The sequence below is a fragment of the Monodelphis domestica genome, chromosome 2 (genome assembly GCF_027887165.1).
Source record: "Monodelphis domestica isolate mMonDom1 chromosome 2, mMonDom1.pri, whole genome shotgun sequence".
NCBI lineage: Eukaryota > Metazoa > Chordata > Mammalia > Didelphimorphia > Didelphidae > Monodelphis > Monodelphis domestica.
In genome coordinates this window covers 262,133,959-262,158,585 of record NC_077228.1, presented here as the reverse complement: position 1 = coordinate 262,158,585, position 24,627 = coordinate 262,133,959, and the positions used below count along the sequence as shown (strand labels likewise).

At 37.3% G+C, this 24,627-nt stretch overlaps 1 protein-coding gene across 1 annotated transcript; it reads left to right on the top strand.

Moving 5' to 3' along the window:
* The first annotated feature begins 21,200 nt into the window (after nt 1-21,200).
* Nucleotides 21,201-22,759, top strand: LOC100019894 (olfactory receptor 56-like). Its single transcript, XM_001372554.4, has 2 exons — nt 21,201-22,123; nt 22,741-22,759. Exons 1-2 carry the CDS (start codon nt 21,201-21,203, stop codon nt 22,757-22,759), a joined length of 942 nt encoding a protein of 313 aa, XP_001372591.3.
* The last annotated feature ends 1,868 nt before the right edge of the window (nt 22,760-24,627 follow it).

Genomic DNA, 24,627 nt, shown 5'->3' with positions numbered 1-24,627 from the left:
TTCTTATATATGGACACTTCCTCCATCAAACTGACCATAAGTGACTTTCCCAAGGTCACATATTTAATAAGTGTCTCAATCCAAATTTGAATTTAAGTTTTCCTGATTCCAGAATCTACACTAGATCCTCTACCTAGATCACTTAGCTACCCTCTTTTCTATGGATGAGGAAACTGAGGTCTAGAGAGATTGAGTGATTTCCCTTATCTTACATAGGAGGTGAATGACAAAATCAGGATTAAAATTCAGGTTTTCTGACTTTATCTTGTGACTGTCATTTTGGTACTGGACATTTGTATTTTTATGCTTACTCCCTATTGTTCCTTTACCAAACTCATCTTATTCTTATGAAGTCCTTAGGAAACAAGTCATTAACCACTTATTATACCATATTACATTTGAATTATGGGGACAGTGATGTAACTACTAGAAAGTAGATAAATAAGCTTTTATAAATATTAAGTTCTGTTTTACTTGAAAATCATCCAGTCATCACATAGCTGAGAAACCAACCAATATTAAGCACAGGAAAGTGCCCTACTAAGTACTGGATAGCAATCTCTCACTCATAATATAAAATTTTCCCCCTTTCCCTTCCTTTCTTCCTCCCTCCCTCCATCCTTTCTTCCTCTTCCTTTCCTTCTTTCCTTCCTCCCATCCTCTCTTCCTTCTTTCCCTATTTTTTTCTTTCCCTCTTCTTTTCCTCCTTCCTTTTCTTTGCTCCTTCAGGCCTTCTTTCTTTCTTAACGATCTCAGGAGTTCCTCATATTCATGGGAATGAAAGACAATGATATATGCTTCATGTTGACAAGACATCCAATTGGAATCTAGGTGAATTTACTTCTTGATATGTAGAATTCCATGAGAATAACAGGACACTGAATATTACATAGTAACTTTCTATGAGGAACCAAGGGAATGAGGGAAATGGGAAATTGTGAGGAGTGAAACAAGTGGAACGAAGAGAACATTATATAGGGCAACAGAAATATCATTTGAAGAATGACTTCTATATGTTCACCTCCAGAGTAAGAACTGATGAACAGAAACAAGCAAGACATAGCTTATATGTATCTTCTTTTCAAAGGATCCTTTTTCTAGTGCAGAGAGAGGAGGAAGGAAGGGAAATACTTGGGAATTTTAATGCTGTGAACAAACTAATTAATGATTTTTTCAAGTAACAGTTTATGGTCCATGTCAGTAGAAAAGTCAAATTTATTTGTCTTTGAAGTGGTGTACTTCACAAAGTGAGTTCAAACACCCAGAATTTCAATTACTGGAACCATGATTTATTAATAAAAGAACAAATAAAGAATCTACCAGCTGGGACAGCCTTCCCAGTGGAAGCTGCTTCAATCTAACATTTTGGAACAGTTTATATAGGGTTACAAGATACAAAGTTATTTCCTTTTACATATAAGTTCTTAATCAAACAAAACCTTATCACCAACACAGGAATGTGGGGTCCTGAGATGAGGAGACAATCCTCAGATTTATGTGGGGGCTGTTTATTTTCACATTCATTAAGTCACCTAGCCTTATTTAGCCATATGTTATCTTGCTTCCATCCTGACCTCTTTGATAGTCCTGAAATTCCTTTGTCTTCCTGCCCTTTCTAATTCTCACCCCCAAGCTAAGTGGAGACTGGTCTGCTGTCTGCATAAACAGCTTCCTGGAGGACTTCCTGGAGGATGAGAAGCCAGGTCTGTTCCCTAAAAAATGCTGTCAGGGTTTTTTTAATCTGTTTTATCTATTTCAATTTTACTATCCTCCCCTTTTTGGACTACTTCATCTTAGATTGTAACTTCCTTGAGTTAGTCACCATTTGTCAAGGGTCTTATGATAGAATCTAACTTTTTATCATTTTGTCATTTTTGGAAAGAGGGCCCCAAACTAAATATCCAAGGCTTGACCCTTTCCCACTTAATACCAGTTCTACAATAAACACATAGAAAATAACAAAGCAACTTATTTGTCCAAATTGTAGCAAATACAGAAATCTGGTATATGAGACTATGTATGTATATATATATATATATATATATATATATATATATATATATATATATATATATCTGACAATATAAAGTGAAGGAACCCCCGCATTGGGACAGAGATAACATCTCAATCAAGAGAGCATCCTTGATCTAATCTAAGGGGAAAACTCCTCAAAGTCTAGAACAGAAAACTAGAATAGAAACATAATGGAGACTGCCAGCTCCTCTCATGATTTTTCAGTGTTTTCCTTCAGCAATTTGAAGTGGGGTTGACTTCTTCCATCTTGTCTCTTAAAACTGGAAGCCAAGAGCATCCAAATAATGCAGCCTCCAAATGAACACTGGTGAAGACTGCAGTCTCTCATCTCTTGCCAACTCCATTCTGTCCCTCATCCAGGGCAGGACATTATCTTCACCAATAAGGAGAGTGCCCCGAAGCAAAGAGCTTTGGGACAAGAATTACATTTATTTTTCTCATTTTGCCAAATTAACTGTGGGCAAAGATCTTATCAAATATCTCTCTGTATTTCAATCATTCATCAACTATTTGTCAAGTACATACTATGTGCAAGGAAATGGTGTAAGATATTGGTCGATACCTAGTTTCTGCCAAAGTACTTTCCAATTTTTCTAGCAATTTTTATCAAATGGTGAGTTCTTATCCTCAAAATTTGGAAATATACTTTTGTTAAATACAAGACTACTATCATCTTTTGCCAGTTTGTTGTATATTTGCTCTGTTCCACTTATATATCTTTCTATTTCTTAGCCAGTATCAGATAATTTTGATAATTACTGCTTTATAATATTGGCATGGGCATCATACCCCCAGAAACTCAGGCAAACTATTATCAGGGAAATTCCTTTGCTCCCTTACCATCCTCCTGACTCTTAACCTAAAACATCTAATAACCCCTATAAAACCATGAGAGGATTATCCTCCTTTGATCCTCCTTTAGATTTAAGATGGACAGAGACCTGCACCTCCAGGCTACACCTCTGAAACCATGGGGCTGTATCTTAGACATCCATCTGTTCCCTAAAACTAAAGAATCTTTTATGAGGTTCATTCCCTATATCTCTAGGCAGACCTCAGTCAGAAGACCAAACCCCTCCCCTCCACCAAATGCTTGAGTGGTTACCACTGTAGAGTCACATCATCATTGTTGTAAAGAGTATAAAATCCCCAGAATTAATATTATCTGGGGGATAGCTTTTCCATCCATGCTGTCTTCCCAAGGAGCAGTTTCCATCTTGCTGTTCTACCTGTACTATCCTCCTGGCCATTCTCAATATTACTTTCTAAATTAATAAATGTCTTTTTTTATTTTTAAGCTAAGTTTCAGAGTCTTGCATTCTTGCAGAAAGGTGTCCTTCCTGAACCCAAGGGGTGCACCTCTATACCCCCACAACAGTATCATTTAAAATCTGGCACTGCTAGACTTCTTTTATATTTTTTTCATTAATTCCTTAATATTCTTGATCTTTTGTTTTTGTTTTTGTTTTTTTAATCCTTACCTTCTATCTTGGAGTCAATACTGTGTATTGGCTCCAAGGCAGAAGAGTGGTAAGGGCTAGGCAATGGAGGTCAAGTGACTTGCCCAGGGTCACACAGCTAGGAAGTGTCTGAGGTCAGATTTGAACCTAGGACCTCCCGTCTCTAGGCCTAGCTCTCAATCCACTGAGCTCCCCAGCTGCCCCCTGATCTTTTTTTCTTCCTAGTGACTTTTGTTATTTTTTTCCTAGCTCAATAAAATAATTTTTTGGTAATTTAATTGGAATGGCATTAAATTAAGTAGATTTCTTGGTAGGATTGTCATTTTAATTGTATTGGTTTCTGCCCACTCATGAACAATTAATATTTCTCCAATTATTTAAATCTGATTTTGTTTGTATAAAAAGCATTCTGTAATTGTTTGTATATTTCCTAGGTTTGTTTTGGCAGGAATACTCCCAAGTATTTTATTCTGTGGTTATTTTAATAGACAAACTCTATTTCTTCTTATAGGAGTTTGCTAGTGATATATAGAAATGCTGATGATTTATGTGGGTTTACTACTTTGCTAAAATTATTGATAGTATCAATTGTTTAGTTGAATCTCTAGGATTTTCCACATCATATTGTGTGCAAAAAGATAAGGTCATTTTTTTTTACTTCTTTGCCCATTCTTATTCTTTCAATTTCTTTTTCAATTGCGATTGCTAGAACTGCTAATATAACGTTATATAACACTGGTGATAATGGACTTCCTCCTTTCACTCCTGATATTATTTGGAAGGCTTCTAACTCATTTCCATTACAAATGAAATTTGCTGATGGCTGTAAGTAGATGCTTTGTGTCATTTAAAGAAAAAAATCCATTTATAGCTAATCTTTCCATTGTTTTTAACAGGAATGAGTGTTACATTTTGTCAAAGACTTTTTCTGTATCTATTGCTATTCCTAGCATAAATCCTGATCATAATGTATAATCTTTGTGATATATATATAATGGTGGTTTCCTAGTGTTATGGTAGGATTTGGAGTGAGGAAAGAGCAAGAAGGTGTGAATTTTAAAACTATTCCACCCTAATCAGACCATTCTTTAGAAGATTTGATTTCTCTATTTCCTGATCAGTAACAATAGAGACACTTGGAATGACAGAATCAGGTCTTGGGAAGTCTACATTTCTCTACCTATTCAGTTTAACAAGGTCAGGATGCCTGCACCATACTCAAGATTAAGTATCTGGGGAAAAAGGCAACAGACATATGTGGAAAACAGCTAACAGACTCGTGGGCTGTCCTAAGTCAAGCTAAGCTATCATTGGTACACGAGATGCAGAAAAGTGATGTAAAAATGTCTATATAAGGCACATCACTTCCTCTTTCCTCCTCTTTCCCTGGAGAGATGACTCTGGCTGGCAGCGTGCTAAGCGTCCCATCATCTTGGTGTGGTGGCAGCTATTGTCTGGGTTGGTGGTGAGTTTTTCCCTGGAGCTGATTTCAAGTTCCGGCATCTTGGCTTAGCCTTTTCCTTTTTGGGAGTTCAAGCCTTCTTCCTTCATACTCCAAACCCTTATCTCCTAATCTCCCACCTCGCACTAGTGGGGGAGGAGGAGGGAAAACCTACTCCTTTCCTTCTTCCTCCTCCTTAATCTCCTCCACTATCAATTAAAATCATTATAAAATTTCCAGCTGACTTGGGTTTTTCATTAGGATTTTATAAATAAAATCCTTGGCAACCAAAATTAATTATACATTCAATCTCAGCCATAATTTCACCTTTTACAAGGGACATATAAATAAATTCAAATTTATTGTTTGGGAAGGGTAGGAAGGAACATGAGTTTAGGAGTAAATTTATACTTAATTTAAAAGCTAATATCTATTAACTATCTAAACTATATTACTAAGCTAAGAATTAACTTTCCCAATATCCAAGTCTCCCACCGGGATCCAATCAAATAGGGCCAGGATCTTAAGTTGGTAGATATCAAAGTAGGTCCAGAGATTTTCTTACTGATACTGCCAGCAGCCAGATCCAGAAAACCTCTTTCCTCTGTTGGTCACAGGAACAAGGTCCTTCCAGGAGAGCAGTTGAAGCACCCTTCAAGAATTTTCCAGATTCCAAGGCTCAGCCTCCCATGTGACCCTTAGTCACGTGCTCCTGTCAATCAGTCTCTAAGGTTTGCATCTCTCAGTTTTTGCAACCGTTTTTGCAAACCTTTCATCCTTTATCACACTAGAGAATATTTTGTTTAGGATTTTTGCAACCACATTCATTAGTGAAATTGGTCTGTAATTTTCTTTCTCTGTTTTTGCTCTTCCTCATTTCAGCATATTTGATTTAGTTAATCCTTAAATGTTTGGTAGAATTCAGTTGTAAATCCTAATATTGATGCTTTTTTCTGAAGAAGTTCATTAATGGCCTGTTCAATTTCTTTTTCTAAAAAAAAAAGTAGGTTTATTTAGATATTCTATTTCTTTAATACTCTAGGGCAGTTTATATTTTTGTAGGCATTGGTAAGTTTGTTGGCATATAATTGAGCAAAATAAGTCCTAATAATTGCATTGATTCCATCTCCATTGGTGGTATATTCATCCTTTTCATGTTTAATGCTACTGATTTGGATTTCTTTTATCTTTTTTAATCATATTAACCAATGGTATATCATTTTGTTGATTTTTTTCATAAAAACAACTAGTTTTATTTATTAATTCAATGGTTTTCTTACATTAAATTTTATTGGTCTCTTGATTTTTAGGATTTCCAATTTGATGTTTATTTGTGGATTTTTAATTTATTCTTTTTCTAGTTTTTTTTTATGCATTTCCATTTCATTGATCTGTTTTGTTTTGTTTTTTCTATTTTATGATATAAGCGTTTGGAGTTACAAAATTTCTTTTTGTTACTGATTTTGCTATATCCCATAGGTTTTGGTATTCTCATTTTCATTCTCTTTAATAAGATTATTGTTTATATGACTTGTTCTTTAATGTACTCATTCTTTAAGATTGAGTTATTTAGTCTCCAATTAATTTTTATTTTGTGCTTCCATGGTTCCTTAATAAATATATTTTTATTGCATTATGATCTGAAAAGGATCCATTTAATATGTCTGCTTTTCTGCACTTAAAAGTTTTTGTACCCTAAAATATAGTCCGTTTTTATAAAAGTATCATATACTATTAAGAAGGTATACTCCTTTCTACTCCTGTTCAATTCTTTCTAGATATGTCATATTTAGATTACCTAAGATTCTATTCATCTTGTTGACTTCTTTATTTATTTATTTATGGTTAGATTTATCAAGTTCTAAGAGGGGAAATTTGAAGTGCCCCTACTTTTATTGTTTTATTACCTTTTTTACCTTAAACTAATTTAGTTTTTCCTTTAAAAATTTGGATAACATCTAATGCACATAGGTTTAATATGGAGAATACCTCATTATCTATGGTACCTTTAACATAATATAGTTTCTCTATGTTTATCTCTTTTGATTAAACGTATTTTAGCTTTAACTTTGTCAGAGATTATGATTATTATTCCTGCTTTATTTGTATTAGCTAAAGCATACTGTATTCTGCTCCAGTCCTTCATTTTAACTCTGTGTATCTCTCATTTTAAAATGTATTTCTTGTAAACAACATATTTTGGAGTTTTGATTTTTGATCCATTCTGCTACCTGTTTCTGTTTTATGGGTGAAGTCATTCCATTTACATTCAAAATTATACATACTAAGTTATATTTCCCTCCATTCTATTTTTCCTCACTGTCCATCTCTCCCTCTTATTTTGCCCTATTCCTCTTCAGAAGTCAAATTTCTGATGACCTGTACCTCTCTAATCCATGCTCCTTCTAAGAGTCCTTCCCTTTTGGTCTCCCATGGCTAACCTAATTCTAAATCAACCCACCTTCTCCCTTATTCCCTTCTCCTTGCCTCCTAATTCTTACTCTATCCACCCTTCCAAGAATCTCTCCCTTATCCCCCACTGGCCCTTCTGTTTTTTGATATGAACTCCCTTCTAAAAATCCCTCCTTTAGCTTATCCTAAATCCCTCCTTTATTCCCTTACCCTGCCCTCTTATTTCTTGATATGTATTTACTTCTAGGAATCTCTCCTTTAACTTATTCTCTTGACTTCTTTTAATCTACATACCTTTCTCTTAGTCTCTTAAGGAGATTCTTAGTCCCTCTCTTATCCTATCCCCTCACCCTCTTATAGTTATTTGTTGTTCTTTTTTTTAAATAGATATGATAAGAAAAGGGTTCTAGCATACTAGCCCATTCCTCCCCTTCTCAGTGACTGATCTTTCACTACCACCTCTTTTGTACATGATAATTGTTCCATTTTACCTCTTCCTGCACTATTTTATTATTTTTTGGCTCATTCCATTATATTCAACTTAACCTCAAACCTTTTATCTATATCTGTTCTTTTAAACTACTCAAGTAGTGATATCATTGTTAATGGTTGCAGATAACATTTTCCCATATAAGAAGTAAATAATTTGACCTTATTGAATATTTTATAATTGATCTTTAATGTTTACTATCTGATAATTCTTATGGATCAATTTTTCTAGTAAGTTCTGCTATTTTCCCCCAAAATAGTTGAAAGTCCTTTAGTTTGTTAAATATCCATTTTTCCCTTTGTATAATTATACTCAGCTTTGCTGGGTCTGTTGATTATAAACCTAGCTCCTTTGCTTTTCAAAATATTATGTTCCATGGCCTTTGTTCTTTTCATGTTGAAGCTGTGAAGTCTCATATATAGTGTTTAAATTGTTTCTTTTTCTTGTTGCTTGACTACAAAACAAAACAAAACATAGAACTATTAAATAGTCAGAAAAACCACTCTTTAATTAAGGAAAGGGTTCAGTGCCAAATTGGGCTCCACACAGAGCCCCAAACTCAGGACTCTGGTTGCTCTGGTCACTGACCCCAAGGAGAGCCAACCATCCTAGATTGACAACTCCAAGTAGTCATTAAAGTGGGAAGCTTAAATACCTTTCTTGGGGAATATGGAGACTGAGGATGAGAGGGATATTTGATTGGCTTTACAATGGTAACTGAAAAAGAAATCTACCTCCAAAAGGAGATAGATTGATTAGGAAGGACATAGATGGATTCGTAATGGAAAAAAACTCAACTAGAAACTTTTCCAGGGCCAGTAAAGAACAACCCCTTGAGATTATAGAAAACCAAGTTTATTCAGATTAGGGAAATGGTAGATCTTAACAGGGTCCCTGTCTCTAAGAATTTAGCCTCCACCCACTCTTCTATGCTCCCCTCATGGGGACGCCTCTTCAGATCTTTTCAATCCCTCCTTACCAGTTCCCTGATCTATCTAGAACCAAAACTATCTGACTACTTTACTAACCTAAATATCCCAGATTGTCTCTAAAAGGCTAAAGATACAGGACTCACAGATAGACTGAGTCCTTTCCCAAGTCTGGGGTTGGCTTCCAAAGTAAAACCCCAAAGTCCCAGATGTAAAATCCTTGGGTTTACCTTAGCCAAGTTGTCTCAGCCAGTTTTGTCTCAGCACCTCAGGGAAACACAGATCTCTTCCAAGATATTACTCCAAATCCAGGAATTTACGAATCTTTCCACAAGACTAACCCATTCACAGGAGATAATAGAGCAGCTTTCAGCTCAGAGAGACTCAGAGCAGAAATGGCAGTTAACCTCAGTTAATTCCCAAGATCCTCCTGTGCAATGCCTTCCCCTTCCAAAATCTTCTCCCAGGATTTGTGGCTAAATTCTCTTCCTTCACCTTAGAGACAATCTTTACATTTTTCCCTATCTCTAATCTCTCATCCTTACAGTAACAAAAGAAAATGAAGAGTCCCAGACAGGAATAACAGTGAGGGACTAATGCTTTACAATGAACACAAAAGGTAAAAGAAGGCTACCTAGGTAAAGGACTTTGAGCTAAAGAGAGAAACCATTGGGACAAAAAAGATGCTTAACTCCTGATGGATTAGCTATTTCCATCCAAATTACTTTAAAGTCTATTGTTAGTCTGAGACTCCAGAAGTTGGACTTTCCCTAAGGGAGAGACACTCAAGCAACAAGGTCCAACTTGGGGCTTTTTCATCTCTAAGCTATAAACTGGGGGTCATAGAATCTTACTAGGCTACAAGTTTGGGGGCTTCTGGATTCTACGTTGACACAATTTAGGACCTGTGTGTTTCCTAAGACTTTGTTTCCTCGATTAGATGGAGGTCCCTTCCATATCTAAATCTCTTAATCTATTACAATGAATGCAAGAGGATTATGCATGTTATTTTACATATTATTTTTATTACATATCTAAGATTTCCTTGTACTATAAAAATTGTTACAAATTCTAAATTCAATTTGAATAAAATACAACTAGGAATATTACTTTTTAATGAAAAGTTGTGGAGAGAGCAGCTAGTGGATTGAGAGCTAGAAGCAAAAAAGTGAGATCCTGGGTTCAAATTTGACCTCAGACATTTACTGGCTGTGCAATCCTGGGCAAGTCACTTAACCTCCATTGCCTACTCCTTACCTCTCTTCTACCTTGAAACCAGTATCCAGTATTGATTCTAAAACAGAAGACAAGGTTATACAAAATAAAAGAAAGAAAAGATGGAGGGACATTAAAAAATGAGAAGGACATTATTACAAGAAGTTGCTCACTATTGTTACTTATTGCTGGAATTGGGGGGCTCATACAAAGTCCCCTAATGTGGGAGACATAACCAGTAGAGACTTAAGTCAATGACAACAGAGAAAAGAAATTCTCCCCTCCATCCTCATGGTACCCTAGAACCCTGAGAGGAAGATGTAGATTCATCCCAAATCATTGCCTACAAATTCACTACATACTAAATATTTTGCTAGGCATTGCTACTCACAGTACTAATTAAATGACAGAAACTTACAGCTTTTGCCCTTCCCCTGTGTCCTGGAGTCTGATGTAAGGTCAACTTTTCCCCAAGTCCTTTGCAAAGAAACACTCATTCCCCAGCCACCTGTCCCTCAGGGAAGGGATTGTTTGTTGGCACTGAGATGAACTGAGAACTTCTGGAAAGGTTCCTCTCCAAGTGAGGATTAATTATTAGAGGCTGGGGATGATGGTGGTGGCTTGGAATGGGAGGGGAATGTCCCCCAGGATCTTCAGGCAGAGGTAGCTTTGCAAACAGTGTGACAAAAGGCAAGTGAGGATTTTTAAATCTCCTACCCTTTATGAGGTCTCTGCTCTGTCAAGAGAGGTTATCTTTCCTACAGGTGAGAGGCCTTTGTCTGATCTTTAGTCTGAGTTTCCCTCTTGACACCAGCCCACTTTCCCCTGCAATTTCTTACTAGAATTTGGGAAGGAAGATTGGATAATCCTCATACTCTACTTTGATGAAATCCATTTTTCTTCTCTGCTTAAATATCTTCAGTTGATTTCCTTTATTTCCTCTAACCTCTGATTGTAGGTTCTTGAAATCTCCTGTTCCTTCTGCCTTTAGATGGGAACATATTTCAAGTATCTCAAAAAAAAAAAAAAACCAACAACTCCCATTATCTCTGCTGTGTCAGATAAGAAAGTGATACTTCACAGGCTACTCAGGCAACATCCTCATCTGCTGAGAAATTCCTTATCAGTCTAATCTCAGTCTTTTCTGTTGAAATTCATTGTCAGACCCATTCCTTTTAATAAAATAGAAAAACATTAGTCATCTCCCTTTGTAAGAGTCCATCACAAGTCTTTCTATCAATTAATTTAGATTTCTGTGGATGTTGGGGTGAAAGGAGAACAAATGGGAAAGGAGAGAGGTGTGCAACTAGAAAGACATTGAGAATCACCAAATCATACCTCCTAGGTTCAAAGTCCCATTCAGTTTCACCAGCCTGGGTGTCTGTAGGTAAGTGTCCTTCAACTTTTTTTTCACTTTCCTAATGGATGTTCTTCATGAATATTTTTCATGTCCACCTAGGGTCAAGTCTTCCCTTTTCTCCTCCCTCTAGCACTCTGATCTGATTTTACTTGAAAGCATTTTGTCCTTTGGGGGATGGTGCTGGGGTAGTCTGACTCCCAATGTGAAATGGTTGTCTGATGCCTTAGAAGACAGGTGTTAGGTCTGTGTTGTGCCACTTCCGTCTCTTACCTACCCCAAAGACACATATCCTTCTATGTACCAAATCCTTAGTAACTTGGAGCCTTTAGTAGCATCCACTGATTTCCCTCCAACAGATCATTCTGTCCCATTGCTTTCAGGACAGACAGCTAGGACAGTTTTAGCTAAATATTTCAGCTTCTCTGCCTCTTTCCTCATCAAACTCCATTTTCTCCCATCTCAGAAAGCAAGTTTTTTTCAGACTTCAAACTTCATTTCCTCCTGCTTCAGTGTTTATTCACCTAATTCCTAGCTGCTCTTGACCAACCTACCATTTAGGCAAAATAAATTGCATAAATCACTTCTTGACATGGAAACATTTAAAGAGGTGCAAAAGTCCAACAGTTACAAAATATCTCCTCCCACCCACTTGCCTATTTCTGAGTTCATTTTTAGAATTGTCCTAGTGTTTTATCAGGCAGAACCATGAATTTCAACTGAGTTAAGGTACTACTTGGGAGTTTTTTTCTTTGTAATAAAATCAAGTCAACCAAATTCCACATTGTCCAAGTCCAAAAAATATGTTTCAATTTGTGTTCTAAATATATACCTTTCTCTGTCAGGAAGTGAGCATCAGATTTCATGATGAGTCCTCTGAAATAGTGATTGACTACTGCATTGATCAGAGTTCCTAAGTTGTTTGTTTTTACAATATAGTTATTACATAAATTGTTTTCCTGGTTCTGTTCATTTTATTCTGCAGCAGTTTGAAAAAGTCTTTCCAAATTTCTCTGAAACCTTATTCCCCTCATTATGTCTTCCAGAATAATAATAATCTATCACATTGATAAACCATAACTTCTTTAGCCATTCTTCAATTGTTGGGCACCTCCTAGCCAATTTTTCAATTCTCTGCCACTATGAAAAGAGCTGCTATAAGTATTTTTGTAAACATAGACCCTTTTCCCTTCTTTGATCTCTTTGAGACATAGACCTAGTATAGTGGTATCACTGGATAAAAGGGCACACACAATTTGGTAATTTGGGGAGGATAGTTCCAAGTTGCTTTCCAGATTAGTTAGATACCAACAGTCCATTAATAAGATACTTTATTAAGAGAGCTTTAAAATATTGATTGGATAGCATAGTATTATCCAGGATAAGCATAACTGATTAATTAACCCACAGTAACGTAACTGAGTACTTGGCTAATTTATCCTTTGCCTTCTTTTTCAATCCTATTGACATAATCCTAATTTAGAACTTTATAATTTCACATGTTCTCTCAGTCTTTAATCTCTCTTCCCTCCAATATTACTATGATAAGGTTGATAATCTTAAAGTATTATCTCTGATTGTCATGTCTCTGCTCACAATCCTTTAAAGACTACTTATTACTTTCCTGATCTGACCTCAACCTACTTTTCCAAAGATTTCCTATACTTTTCCTTAACACAAATCCTAACATTAGCCCATCTGGAAAATCCACATTCCCTAAAATTCCCCAAGCTCTACTGCCTCCAGATCTTAGTTTATACTATTTTCTCTGCCTTGAATGCCCTCCCTCTCCAATTCTCACCTTGCAAAATCCACTCCAAACTTTTAAGGCTAAATCCCAAAGCCACCTTAGTCATGAATTCTGCTCTGATTACTCCAGAAGGATGTAGTTCCTCCACATTTCTTTAGTCCCAAATTTGTATCATTTAGATGTGATTTGTCACATGCTGCCATGAAGTATATTTAGGTGTTTATAGCTTATCTTTCTTATTTGATTATGAACCACTTGAGAGCAGGAATTGTGTCATGAATCCCTTTTTAATCCTACATTACCTAGCTCAGTGATTTCACTTAGTGCACACTAAGGAAATGATTATATAAAGGTCTCATTCCTGACCTTATGTCATAATTCTAGAAAAGGAAGCAAATATAATAAACAAATGAAAAATTAAATTTCTTCTTATAAAATTTGCTTGGAAAGTTCATATAGTCCCACTTACGTCTGAAAAAAAATTCTTCTCTTGTAACTATTGATAAATAAATGATCATCTGACCTCAGCTTGAATAACTCCAATAATGGGAATTACATTATGTCCTGAGACAGTCTATTTGACTTTTATATATCACTAATTTTTTTTAATGGTTCCATAAGTAGCAGCTAGGAGCCTTAATGGATTAAGAAACCAGGTCTAGAAACAGGTAGTCTTGAGTTCAAATTTGAACTCGGACACTTCCTAGTTGTGTGACCCTGGATAAGTCACTTAACCCCCATTGCCAAGCCCTTACCACTCTTCTGCCTTGGAACCTGTACACAGCATTGATTCTAAGATGGAAAGTAAGGGTTTATAAGGAAAAAAAAGAACAAGAGAAAATAAAAGAAATGGTTCTTTATATTGACTTGAAATCTGATGGTCTAAGTTGTTTTTCCTAGTTGTTCTGCTCTTCCATGTGGCAGACACTAGAAGACAACTTTCTTGACTCTTCTTAGTCCTCTCATTCATTCATTCAATAGGCATTTGTACCTATAATGTGCCAAACACCATGTTAGATCCTGGAAATAGAAAGACAAAAATGAAATAATTTCTACATTGAAGAAGTTTACATTTTGTTGAGAGAAGATGATGTGTACACAGAAATATGAATACTTATATGTGGGGCAACTAGGTGGCACAGTGTGCAAGGCCTGGAGTCAAGAAGACCTGAATTCAAATACAACTTCAGACACCTACCAGTTATGTGACCCTGGGTAGGTCATTCAATCTCAGTTGCATCAATTTCCTCATCTGTAAAATGAGCTGGAGAAGGAAATAGAAGATGCTTCCAGTATTGTTGACAAGAGATCCCCAAATGGGATTTTTTTAATTAATTAATTTAATTAATGTATTTAATATATATAATTATATATAAATAATGTAATGCAATTAATGTAATATAATGTAATTAATGTAATTTAAAATTACATTTTTGTTGGACAAGACTAAAGAACAACAAAAATGTAATTTATGGGGGGAAGTGAGATGTCATGACTAGGGTGCAAGTCTTATGTGGCGCTTGAGGTAATACTTGATGGAAGCTGGAGATTCTGTGAGTGGAGGTAAGGAAGGAGAGCATTTCAACAGGAGACAGAATGTTGTGAAATATGTCACTTGAGCCATAATATAGATTACATAGAGTAAAGAAAAGGACACTAAACCTGGAAAGATAGGATGGAGCCAAATTGTGAAAGTTTTAAATACAAAACAGGTATTTATGGCTTATCCTGGAGACAACCAACTCCAGAGAGCTGCAGGAGCCATTTTTGTGCAGAGGAAGAGAGGTAGCATAGTCACTCCTTTAGCAATATCAGTTTGGCAGCTATGTGGAGAATTAATCAGAGTGGAGACAGTGGACATTGAGAGGTTATTTGGGAGTCAATGGCAGTGGTTCAGCTGAGAGGTAATGAGGTATTAGATTGGTGATCATGTGGGTGAAAAGGAAGCTTTGGATATGAAAGAAGTGGTAGAATTGAATGGATTTGGCAACTTATTGGGTAAAATAAAGTTAAAAATGATACTGAAGTTGTAAATCCAAGTGACTGAAAGACTTGTGGTGCCCTCAACAGAAACTGGGAAATTCAAGAGACTTAGGTTATTATAGAAAGACTATCAGTTACATTTTGGATATGTTGAGCCTCAAATGCCTCTGGAACATTTATTTGGAAATGTCCAAAAACCAATTAGTGAAGGATGTGGGACTAGAGCTCAGGAGAAAAATTAGGACTTTGGAATCGCCTGCATAGAAAAGTTAAATCTATAAGAGTTGATAAGTTCACTAAAAGTTTTTTCAAGAGAGAAGAAATACTAACACAGTTTTAGAAAGAGTAATCTGGATTTTGATCCAGCAAAGGATCTTGAGAAGGAGCATACAGATAGTTAAGAAAGCCAGGAACAAATGAGGTGTCAACAATATTAAATGCTAAAAGCTTGAGGAGATTTAAAAGATCAATGTTCAAACTGGAAAGAGCAGTTTCATAAGGCCAGAGGCCATGACCAAAAGAGCTGAGAAGTAAGTGAAAGCAAAGCAGAAAAGCTAATGGTATTTTTTTTAGGAATTTAGCTGCTAAAAGAAGGAGAAATCTAAGATTTTGAGAGGATGATAGAGTCAAATAAAAGTTTGTTTGGTAAAGACGGAAGCTAAATATCCCTGGCTTTTTAAGTGATCCTAATAGCAAGCAATAAGTCAGTCATTCACTCAACAAGCATCTATTAAGTGCTTGCTGTATACAAGGAGCTGTGCTCAGTGCTAGATATTCAAAGAATGGCAAACTAGGATTTCAGTTACTTTGTTGTTGGTACTTCTTGTTGTCATCTTGATGTTTTCTCCAAGTCTATTACTTTGTCTCATTTGTTTTTAGTTTTCCAACATTCTGTTTTTTACTTCATTTGTACTTTTGTTTAAACATATTTATTCTGATTTTAATTTTGCTTTTTCCTTGATAACTTTAAGTTTTCTACATCTCATGTCATTTTGGTCCAGGTAAGGGGAAAGGGCTACTGTAGAATCTTCCTTTAATGTGTCTATATTACATTTAGGTCTTTCTTCTATTGCCTCTGTTGCAGATTCGTCTTGCAATTCTGTATTAGTTTTGTTCCTTAGTTTAAATATTGCTTAATTTCTTTATCAAACTGAAGAAATTTCCATTAACTTTCTTTTTTAAATATTATTTACATTTATAGGTATTATTCTTTCTACCTTCCATTGCTCCTATTTGAATAATTTTTTAAAAGAAAAATCCTCATGAATCATATGCATAATTCAGTTAAACAAATTCTCAAAACATCAGTTATTTCCAAAAATGTAGGTCTTATTCTCCATTTTAAGTCTATTGCCTTTCTGGTAGGAGATGAGCAACCTGTTTCATCTTCAACCCTCTGATTACACTAATCAAAGGTCAGTCTTTCAAAATGTATTTATCTTTTTAAAGCTGCCATTATACAAATTGTTCTACTAACTCTGCTCACTCTTTTCTGCATCAGTTCATAGAGGTTTTTCACATTTTTCTCTGAAATTGCCTATTGTGTCATTTTTATGCTATTTTCATTTCATTCCATAATATAACAATCGGTCTAGCTATTTTCCATTTAGGTGGGAACCTCCTCTGTTTCCAACTCTTGACCACTACAAAAAGAGCTAGCAGAATTATTTTTGAATATATGTGTTCCATCCTTCTTTCTTTGATTTCTTTGGGATATAGACCTATCATTTTCAATTATTCACTCCTTCCCATACCACATCCCTTCCCCTTTCTGTGGGGTTCTTAGACATGTTTTTCTTTAATATTTTGAGAGCCACAGTTCATGCTTTTTGACAAGCCATGCCAAAAACTTTGGTCACTCCCTTTTGTCCATGATCATGCTCTCTGATGATGAAAATCTTTGCCTCAAGTCACCTTCATTCCATGACCCCAGGAACTCCAGTCTTTTGACACTCAACTGGTAGCCTCCAAGTCTGAACCTCTTCACCTCAAGGTTGGTGCTTTGTCACCTATTCAGTAAAGAAAACACAAAGTAGAGATGATACCTTAATTTAATTTAATTTATTTTTAAAGTATTGTTTTATAATAATTAACAAGGTTCTTTTTGCCTTCTATAACAATTGTCCAGTGATTGCTATATAAATTTTGTTGTGGGTTATAACTTGAGAAGGAGAAGGGAGCCGGAGGAAAATGGATGATAAATGAAGACTCAAAGACAAGTTAAAAGTTATGGGGAGCAGCGCTAGCTCCTTGTAATGTTTTCCCTTGAAGATTAATTAAAGGAAAACATGAGAAATAAGAAAACACATGGAAGTAAGAATTCCGAGATAGAAAGCACGTGGGCGACAGTGGCACTAGGAAAGATAAGGAGAAATAGGATGAAGAACTCCAAGGATGAAGAAATCAAGAGAGAGAATAGCGCCTCCTCCTCCAAATTTATTGAGGGATGTGGATTGGGAGGTGTTCAATGAAAATGTAACAGCATAGGTCTTAACATTGGTTGAATAGACAATGACAAGATCAGAGGAGGTGATCATTCACCTGACATGCGCTTTTCAAAGGAATGTGGTTTGACCAGGTGGGAGCTAAGCATCTGTGGCTTAGGCTCAGGAATTCTCCTGCCCTTTGAACTGTCTATACATTGATTATTAACTGATCTGACCAAGTATCTAATACATCAACCATACTTCCCAGATGCCAACATGCCTGGTATGCTACACCTTCCTTCCTTCCTTCCTTCCTTCCATCTACCTCTCTGATTGCAGATCATCAGCTCTTATTGCTGAATCACAAGAAATATAAGTATCAGACAGTTGACTGAAGTTTGGCTCAACATTAGGGCAATCTGCCTGTGTTAAACATGGTCAAACAAATTCATTTTTCATAGTAATATAGTAATTGTTCCCCTTTCCTTTTTAGGAAGGTAGAAATATACACTGGGTGGTTTAAGAGTACCTAGAAGAGAGTAGTTGCTTAATAAATATTTGGTTTTTGAGAAATTGAGTTTAAAAGTGCTTTACTACCTCAATACAAAGTTTATGGTATTTTATTATTATACTCATTTTACAGAAGAGAATATTCAGAGATGAAGTTACACAATTCATTTTTTGAAGTGAAATTTAAAGTTGGATCTTCCCTCTCCAAGTTTATTGTTTTCTTTCTTTTTTTTTTTACTTTTAAACATTATTTTATTTGGTAATTTTCAAACATTATTCATTGGAAACAAAGATCATTTTCTTTTCCTTCCCTCCTCCTGCCATCCCTCCCATAACCGCGATTCCACTGGGTATCACATGTGTCCTTGATTCGAACCCATTTCCAAGTTGTTGGTATTTGCATTAGGGTGTTCATTTAGAGTCTCTCCTCAATCATATCCCCTCAACCCCTGTAGTCAAGCAGTTGCCTTTCCTCGGTGTTTTTACTCCCACAGTTTGTCCTCTGCTTGTGGATAGTGTTTTTTCTCCTAGATCCCTGCAGATTGTTCAGGGACATTGCACTGACACTAATGGAGAAGTCCATTACGTTCCATTGTACCACAGTGTATCAGTCTCTGTGTACAATGTTTTCCTGGTTCTGCTCCTTTCTCTCTGTATCACTTCCTGGAGGTTGTTCCAGTCTCCATGGAATTCTTCCACTTTATTATTCCTTTTAGCACAATAGTATTCCATCACCAACATATACCACAATTTGTTCAGCCATTCCCCAATTGGAGGGCATCCCCTCTTTTTCCAATTTTTTGCCACCACAAAGAGTGTAGCTATGAATATTCTTGTACAAGTCTTTTTCCTCATAATCGCTTTGAGGTACAAACCCAGCAGTGCTATGGCTGGATCAAAGGGCAGACAGTCTTTTAGCACCCTTTGGGCGTAGTTCCAAATTGCCCTCCAGAATGGTTGGATCAATTCACAACTCCACCAGCAGTGCATTAATGTCCCGACTTTGCCACATCTCCTCCAGCATTCATTACTTTTTTTTGCTGTCATGTTAGCCAATCTGCTAGATGTGAGGTGATACCTCAGAGTCGTTTTGATTTGTATCTCTCTGATTATAAGAATTTTAGAACACTTTTTCATGTGCTTATTAATAGTTTTGATTGCTTTAACTGAAAATTGCCTATTCACGTCCCTTGTCCATTTATCAATTGGAGAATGGCTTGATTTTTTGTACAATTGATTTAGTTCTTTATAAATTTGAAAGATGAGGCAAAGAAGATGAAAAATGAGGCAAAGGAGATGAGAGATGAGGCAAAGAGGATGAAAGATGACCTCCAAAGAATGCATGACTTATCTTAGTTTTTAAGTTCTTTCCCCAATTGTCTTCAGCCTCTCTTAATTGTGTTTTGAATTGCATTTTGAGTTCTTCCAAAGCTTGTATCCAATTCGCTGGGATTTCTGATTTTTCCTTTGTTGATCCCTCCCCCTCTGTTTCATTCACTCTTTGCTCATTACCTGTACAGAATCTGTCTATTGTAATTTCTTTCTTCTTTTTCTGTTGTTTGCTCATATTTACCCCTTCTTTGCTCCCCATATTTGTCTGTGCTCTTGCTCCTCTCATTTTTTTGGTTTTGGGGCTTTCTGTCAGTCTCCCCTCTTGGAGCTTTGTCAGACTTCTCAGTACAGTCTCTGGGGGAGGAATGTTGGCTTCCCTATCATCTGGAGGATTTTGATCAGATTAAGTTCAGTTGGGTTGGGCTGTATGTGCTCTGAGGCCAAAAACTCCTGGAAAGCTGGAGCCAAATGGAAGGTCTCAGCCGCCCAGGCTCTCTCCAGTTCTCTCCAGCTGCTTCCTTGCCACCTGTGTTCCATGCTCTGAGCCTGGCACAGCCCTGTCCACAAGGTACACCCTCTAGACCAGTGCCTTTGCCTCCCCCCAGAGGTTCCTGTCCTTTCGGGAGGCCCTGCACTCTAGGGGGGGGAGGGATCCTGGCTTCCCTGAGCTCTGAGGACTTCTGATGGGATTATGTTCAACTGGGTTGGTCTGGATGTGCCCCGAGGCAAAAACCTCTGGTGAGATTGGAGCCAAATGGAAGGAGAGCCACCTGGGCTGCCAGCTCTTCCATCTCTCTCTGGCTGCTTCCCTGCCACCTGTGTTAGATGCTCTGAGCCTGGCACAGCCCTGCTCACAAGGTACACCCTCCAGACCAGCACCTTTGCCAGCCCAGAGGGCGGCTGGGGGCTCAGCACTCTGGGTTGGGGGGGAGGGGTCGTGGGACCTTCCTTCTGCCTTCCCCTTAGACCCGAGTGTTCTCGGATTCCAGCTTTTGGGAGGCGTACCTTTTGAATTGACTCCAGCAGGAGGGTTCCCCGTCTCTGTCCTGTTGTTAAGTTTGAATTTCAGTCCCCTAGGAGCATTTAGTTTGTGATTGATAAGGAAGGGTTTTCAGAGGTCTGAACTTTTGCTGCTTCTAAGCTGCCATCTTGACCCACATATGTCATTTATTGTTCTTTTTAACTATGTGTCCAATGGCTCAGACCTCTTTAATAAGGTAATGCAGGTTGCAAGCAAGTGGTCCCAAATCCAAAAAAGTCAATAAACTAGGAGAGGGCAAGCCAAAATCAAAAAGAATCAAGTTCTCTTGATGTTGAGTCAGTTTTGTTGTCCTGCAGCTAGCTGCTGTCATTTTTCTCCACCCTGACAATCTCTTACTAGAATTTTTTTTAAGGGGGATTGCTTTTTCTTCTTGTTTCTTTTTAACTTTTATGAACCTAATTGAACAGGTTTTAATACTTACCTCACACAGTTGTTGCAAGGAAAGTGCTTTATAAGCCTAAAATGCTACAAAACTATAAGCTATAAATAATAATAATAAGGAAACTCAGTAGTACAATGGACAGAGTACTGGACCTAAAAAATCAAGAAGACTTGGGTTTCTATCCAGCTTTAGGCCTTTCCCATATGTGTGCCTGAGAAAAATGAGGATTATAATCATGCTTACCTCAGAGGGTTTTTGTAAACAGGTAAGTTAATATTTGTAAAGTGTTTTTAAACCTTTGAGCTTTATAAATGTAAACTGTTAGTATAAATGGAGTATTTTCCTCATGTAGTATGTCATTTCTCATCTCCAAGACCTTCTCCAAATCTCCTTTTCTCAGGTCCTTCCCTCCTTCATCTACTCCTCGCTATAGAATCATGGAATGGAGTGGCAACCAGACCTTCATCACTCACTTTGTCCTTCTGGGCCTCTTCAGTCACACTCCGCTCCATCACTTCCTCTTCTCCCTCATCATGATCATGTTCCTAGTAGCGCTGACCGGTAATGGCCTCATGATCCTTCTCATCAACATTGATTCTCGGCTCCACAGTCCAATGTACTTCTTCCTCAGCTGGCTCTCATGCATGGACCTCATGCTCATCTCTACCATTGTACCGAGGATGGCTGTGGACTTCCTTTCGGATGGGGGCTACATCAGCTTCACAGGCTGTGGGTTACAGATTCTCTTCTTCCTCACACTCCTTGGGGATGAGTGCTTCCTGCTGGCCTTCATGGCCTATGACCGCTATGTGGCCATCAGCAATCCACTCAGGTACTCCTTGGTCATGAACCAGCGCATCTGTTGGCTCATGGTGGCCTTTTCTTGGCTCTTTGGTCTGATAGATGGGTTAATCCAAGCAGTCTTTACTCTCCATTTTCCCTACTGTGGCTCAAAAGAAATTGATCACTTCTTCTGTGAGGTGCCGGCTATCCTCAAGCTGGCTTGTGCTGATACTTCCCTCTACGAATCCATGATCTATGTCTGCTGTGTCCTCATGCTACTCTTGCCTTTCTCTGTTATCTCTGCCTCCTACCTACGGATCCTGGTGGCAGTTCTCCAAATGCGCTCCACTGAGGGGAGAAAAAAGGCATTTGCCACTTGCTCCTCCCACATGACTGTAGTCACCCTTTTCTATGGGGCAGCCATGGTCACATACATAAGACCCCAGGCATACCACTCTTCCAAGCAAGATAAAGTAGTCTCTGCTTTCTACACCATGATCACACCCATGCTCAATCCTATGATCTATAGCCTAAGGAACAAAGAAGTAACAGGGGCCCTTAAGAAGCTGCTGGGCAGGTGTTCCTGCGGTCAAAGAGAAGATTCACAATAATAGCTGACATTTATGCTGTCATTTATAGTAAAAAAAAAAAAAATCAACCTATAGACCAGTATTTGGTCTGATATGGGCCTGGGAACTTATTAGCTGATGGAACTCCCTGTGAGAAAATCTCCTCCACTGATGCAGATCATGGATGACATCCTTCAGTGTTTTATACAAATTTAATTTCCCCTTCATCAAGATCATACACTGGATCATCTCCATATGAACCCACCTTTGATGTCAGCTGTCCAACAGCAATTGTTTGATAAAACCTTTATGAGACCCAATTCCCTGATTCCTTTGTACTTCCAGCCTCTTGTTTACATGTTAGCTTAGTTAGTATGTTTATAGACAAGTGTAGTGATGTATCCTATAGGATCCTAGTCCCCTAAAGTCTTTGGGGCAATTTTGTTGATAGATATGACTCCCACTCCCAATTCTCCGCAGACTTCCTTTTTCTCCATCAGCTGGAGCTGGTTCATTTGCCCAATCTACTGACTTGGAGTCACAGAATACTCCCAAAGTATTCAGCTAATATTATAATTAATCTTTAGGAGTCTCTCTTTATATTCTTTCACATCTCTCCAAATAGGATCAGATCATCCAGGTAGACTAATATATCCAAATAGTTCATTTTGTCTTTCTCCCTGGAAAAGCAATTCTTTGGGTGGCATTTGGGCACACTGAGAGAATCATTGTCTTCCTTGGGTGCAGAGAGGAGGGAAGGGGGAGATATTTAGATCTAACATGAGCCAGTGCCCAACATATTACCCAGAGCATCTTGGCCTCACAAGATGATGCACTGTTATTGAATCTTCATTCATAGTAGTCCATATGTACACTCTGATCTTCCCAGTTTTCTGTGATAGTAGCATTGCCTAACGTATTTTTCAAGTGGTTGGTTCCTTAGGTCCTTTGCTTCAGAGTGATTTTCCAGGGTTATAATTCTTAGAATCATTGGAAATCACAGAGGTGAATCACTTGCACTGTTCCATAGGCATGTCTTAAACCCCATTCTTAAAGTGACAAAATCACAAACTTCATGCTGAACTTTTTCTTAAGTGATCTTCCCATTCCTTGAGAGGATCCCATATTTCAATCTTTAATACAGAGATTTTGCTTTCTTTAGTTTTGCTTTTGTAAACCCCATCTCCCTAGCAGAGGGTTTTGTACATAGTAGGTATTGTTGTTGTTTGCCCTTCATTTTCAAAGAAGACCAATGGCATATAGTAGGTACTTAATAAAAGATTGTTGGGTTGAATTCAATTGGCACAAGTAAGTATCAAGAATTTAACCTCTCAGGAATTAAACCTCTGTAGAGTTTGATATTAAGGACTAACACCTCTTCCTGGATATTCTCTCTTACCTGGATTTTCATGCTTTCTCCTGGTTTTTCTTCTGTTTGTCTCTCCCCTCCCCAGTTTCTTTTGATGGGTCATTATTTATGTTCCACTCCTTATATGAAATTATATTTTAAGGATTTATCTTAGACCTCAATCTCTGATCTCTTCATGCTTTCTTTTTTTGTGTGTGTGATTTCATCAATTCCCCTGAGTTCAATTATCATTTCTATGCAGATAAATCCCCAAAACATTGAGATATCATCTCTCCTGAATTCCAGTCCCATATCACCAACCACCTTCTGAACATCTTCACCAACATATCCCATCACTATTTCAAAAACAATTTGTCCACACAAGAACTCTTTTATCTCTTCTAAAGTTCTCCCAAATTCCATATATGTATATGCACTTATATTATATATATTTATGTATATTGACATATGTATTATGTATGTATGTATGTATTTTTTTGAGAAGACAATCCTTCCAATCACCTAGATTTAGAGGGAACCAAAACACATAGTTGGGGCACCTAGGTGGTACAGTAAATAGAGAGCCAGGCCTAGAGTAAAAAGACCTGAGTTCAATTCCAACCTTAGACACACTTATTAGTTGTGTGACCATGGGAAAGTCACTTAATCCTGTTTGCCTCAGTTTCTTTATCTATAAAATTAATTGGAGGGAAAAAATGGCAAACCATACCAGTAACTCTACAAGGAAAACCATAAAAGCATAAAAAGGGGTCATAAATTGTCAGACATTATTGAAACAAATGAAAATCAACAAACCTCATAATCATCTTCAATTTGTGACTCTTCTTAACCAGTCCACATATTCAATCAGTCTCCAAGTATTTTTTTATTTTAAATCCATGATACCCCATCTTCTCTCTACTCTGTAATAAAATGGGTGCTGGTGTTGTCAAGTTGTAGTAAATAGATACTCTGGAGTCACTAGAGAGATACTAGGGGAAAACCTTGGGGTGCCTAGTTATAATAGAGAGATACTACTACTTGGAAATATTAGAGGGTGTCTATCAATTCCCTAGATGACTAATTGATTAATATTTTCCTACCCTTATCCTCTCTCAATATCTCCCTTCACCACACTCTTCTGAAGCCTTTAGCTTTTCTCTT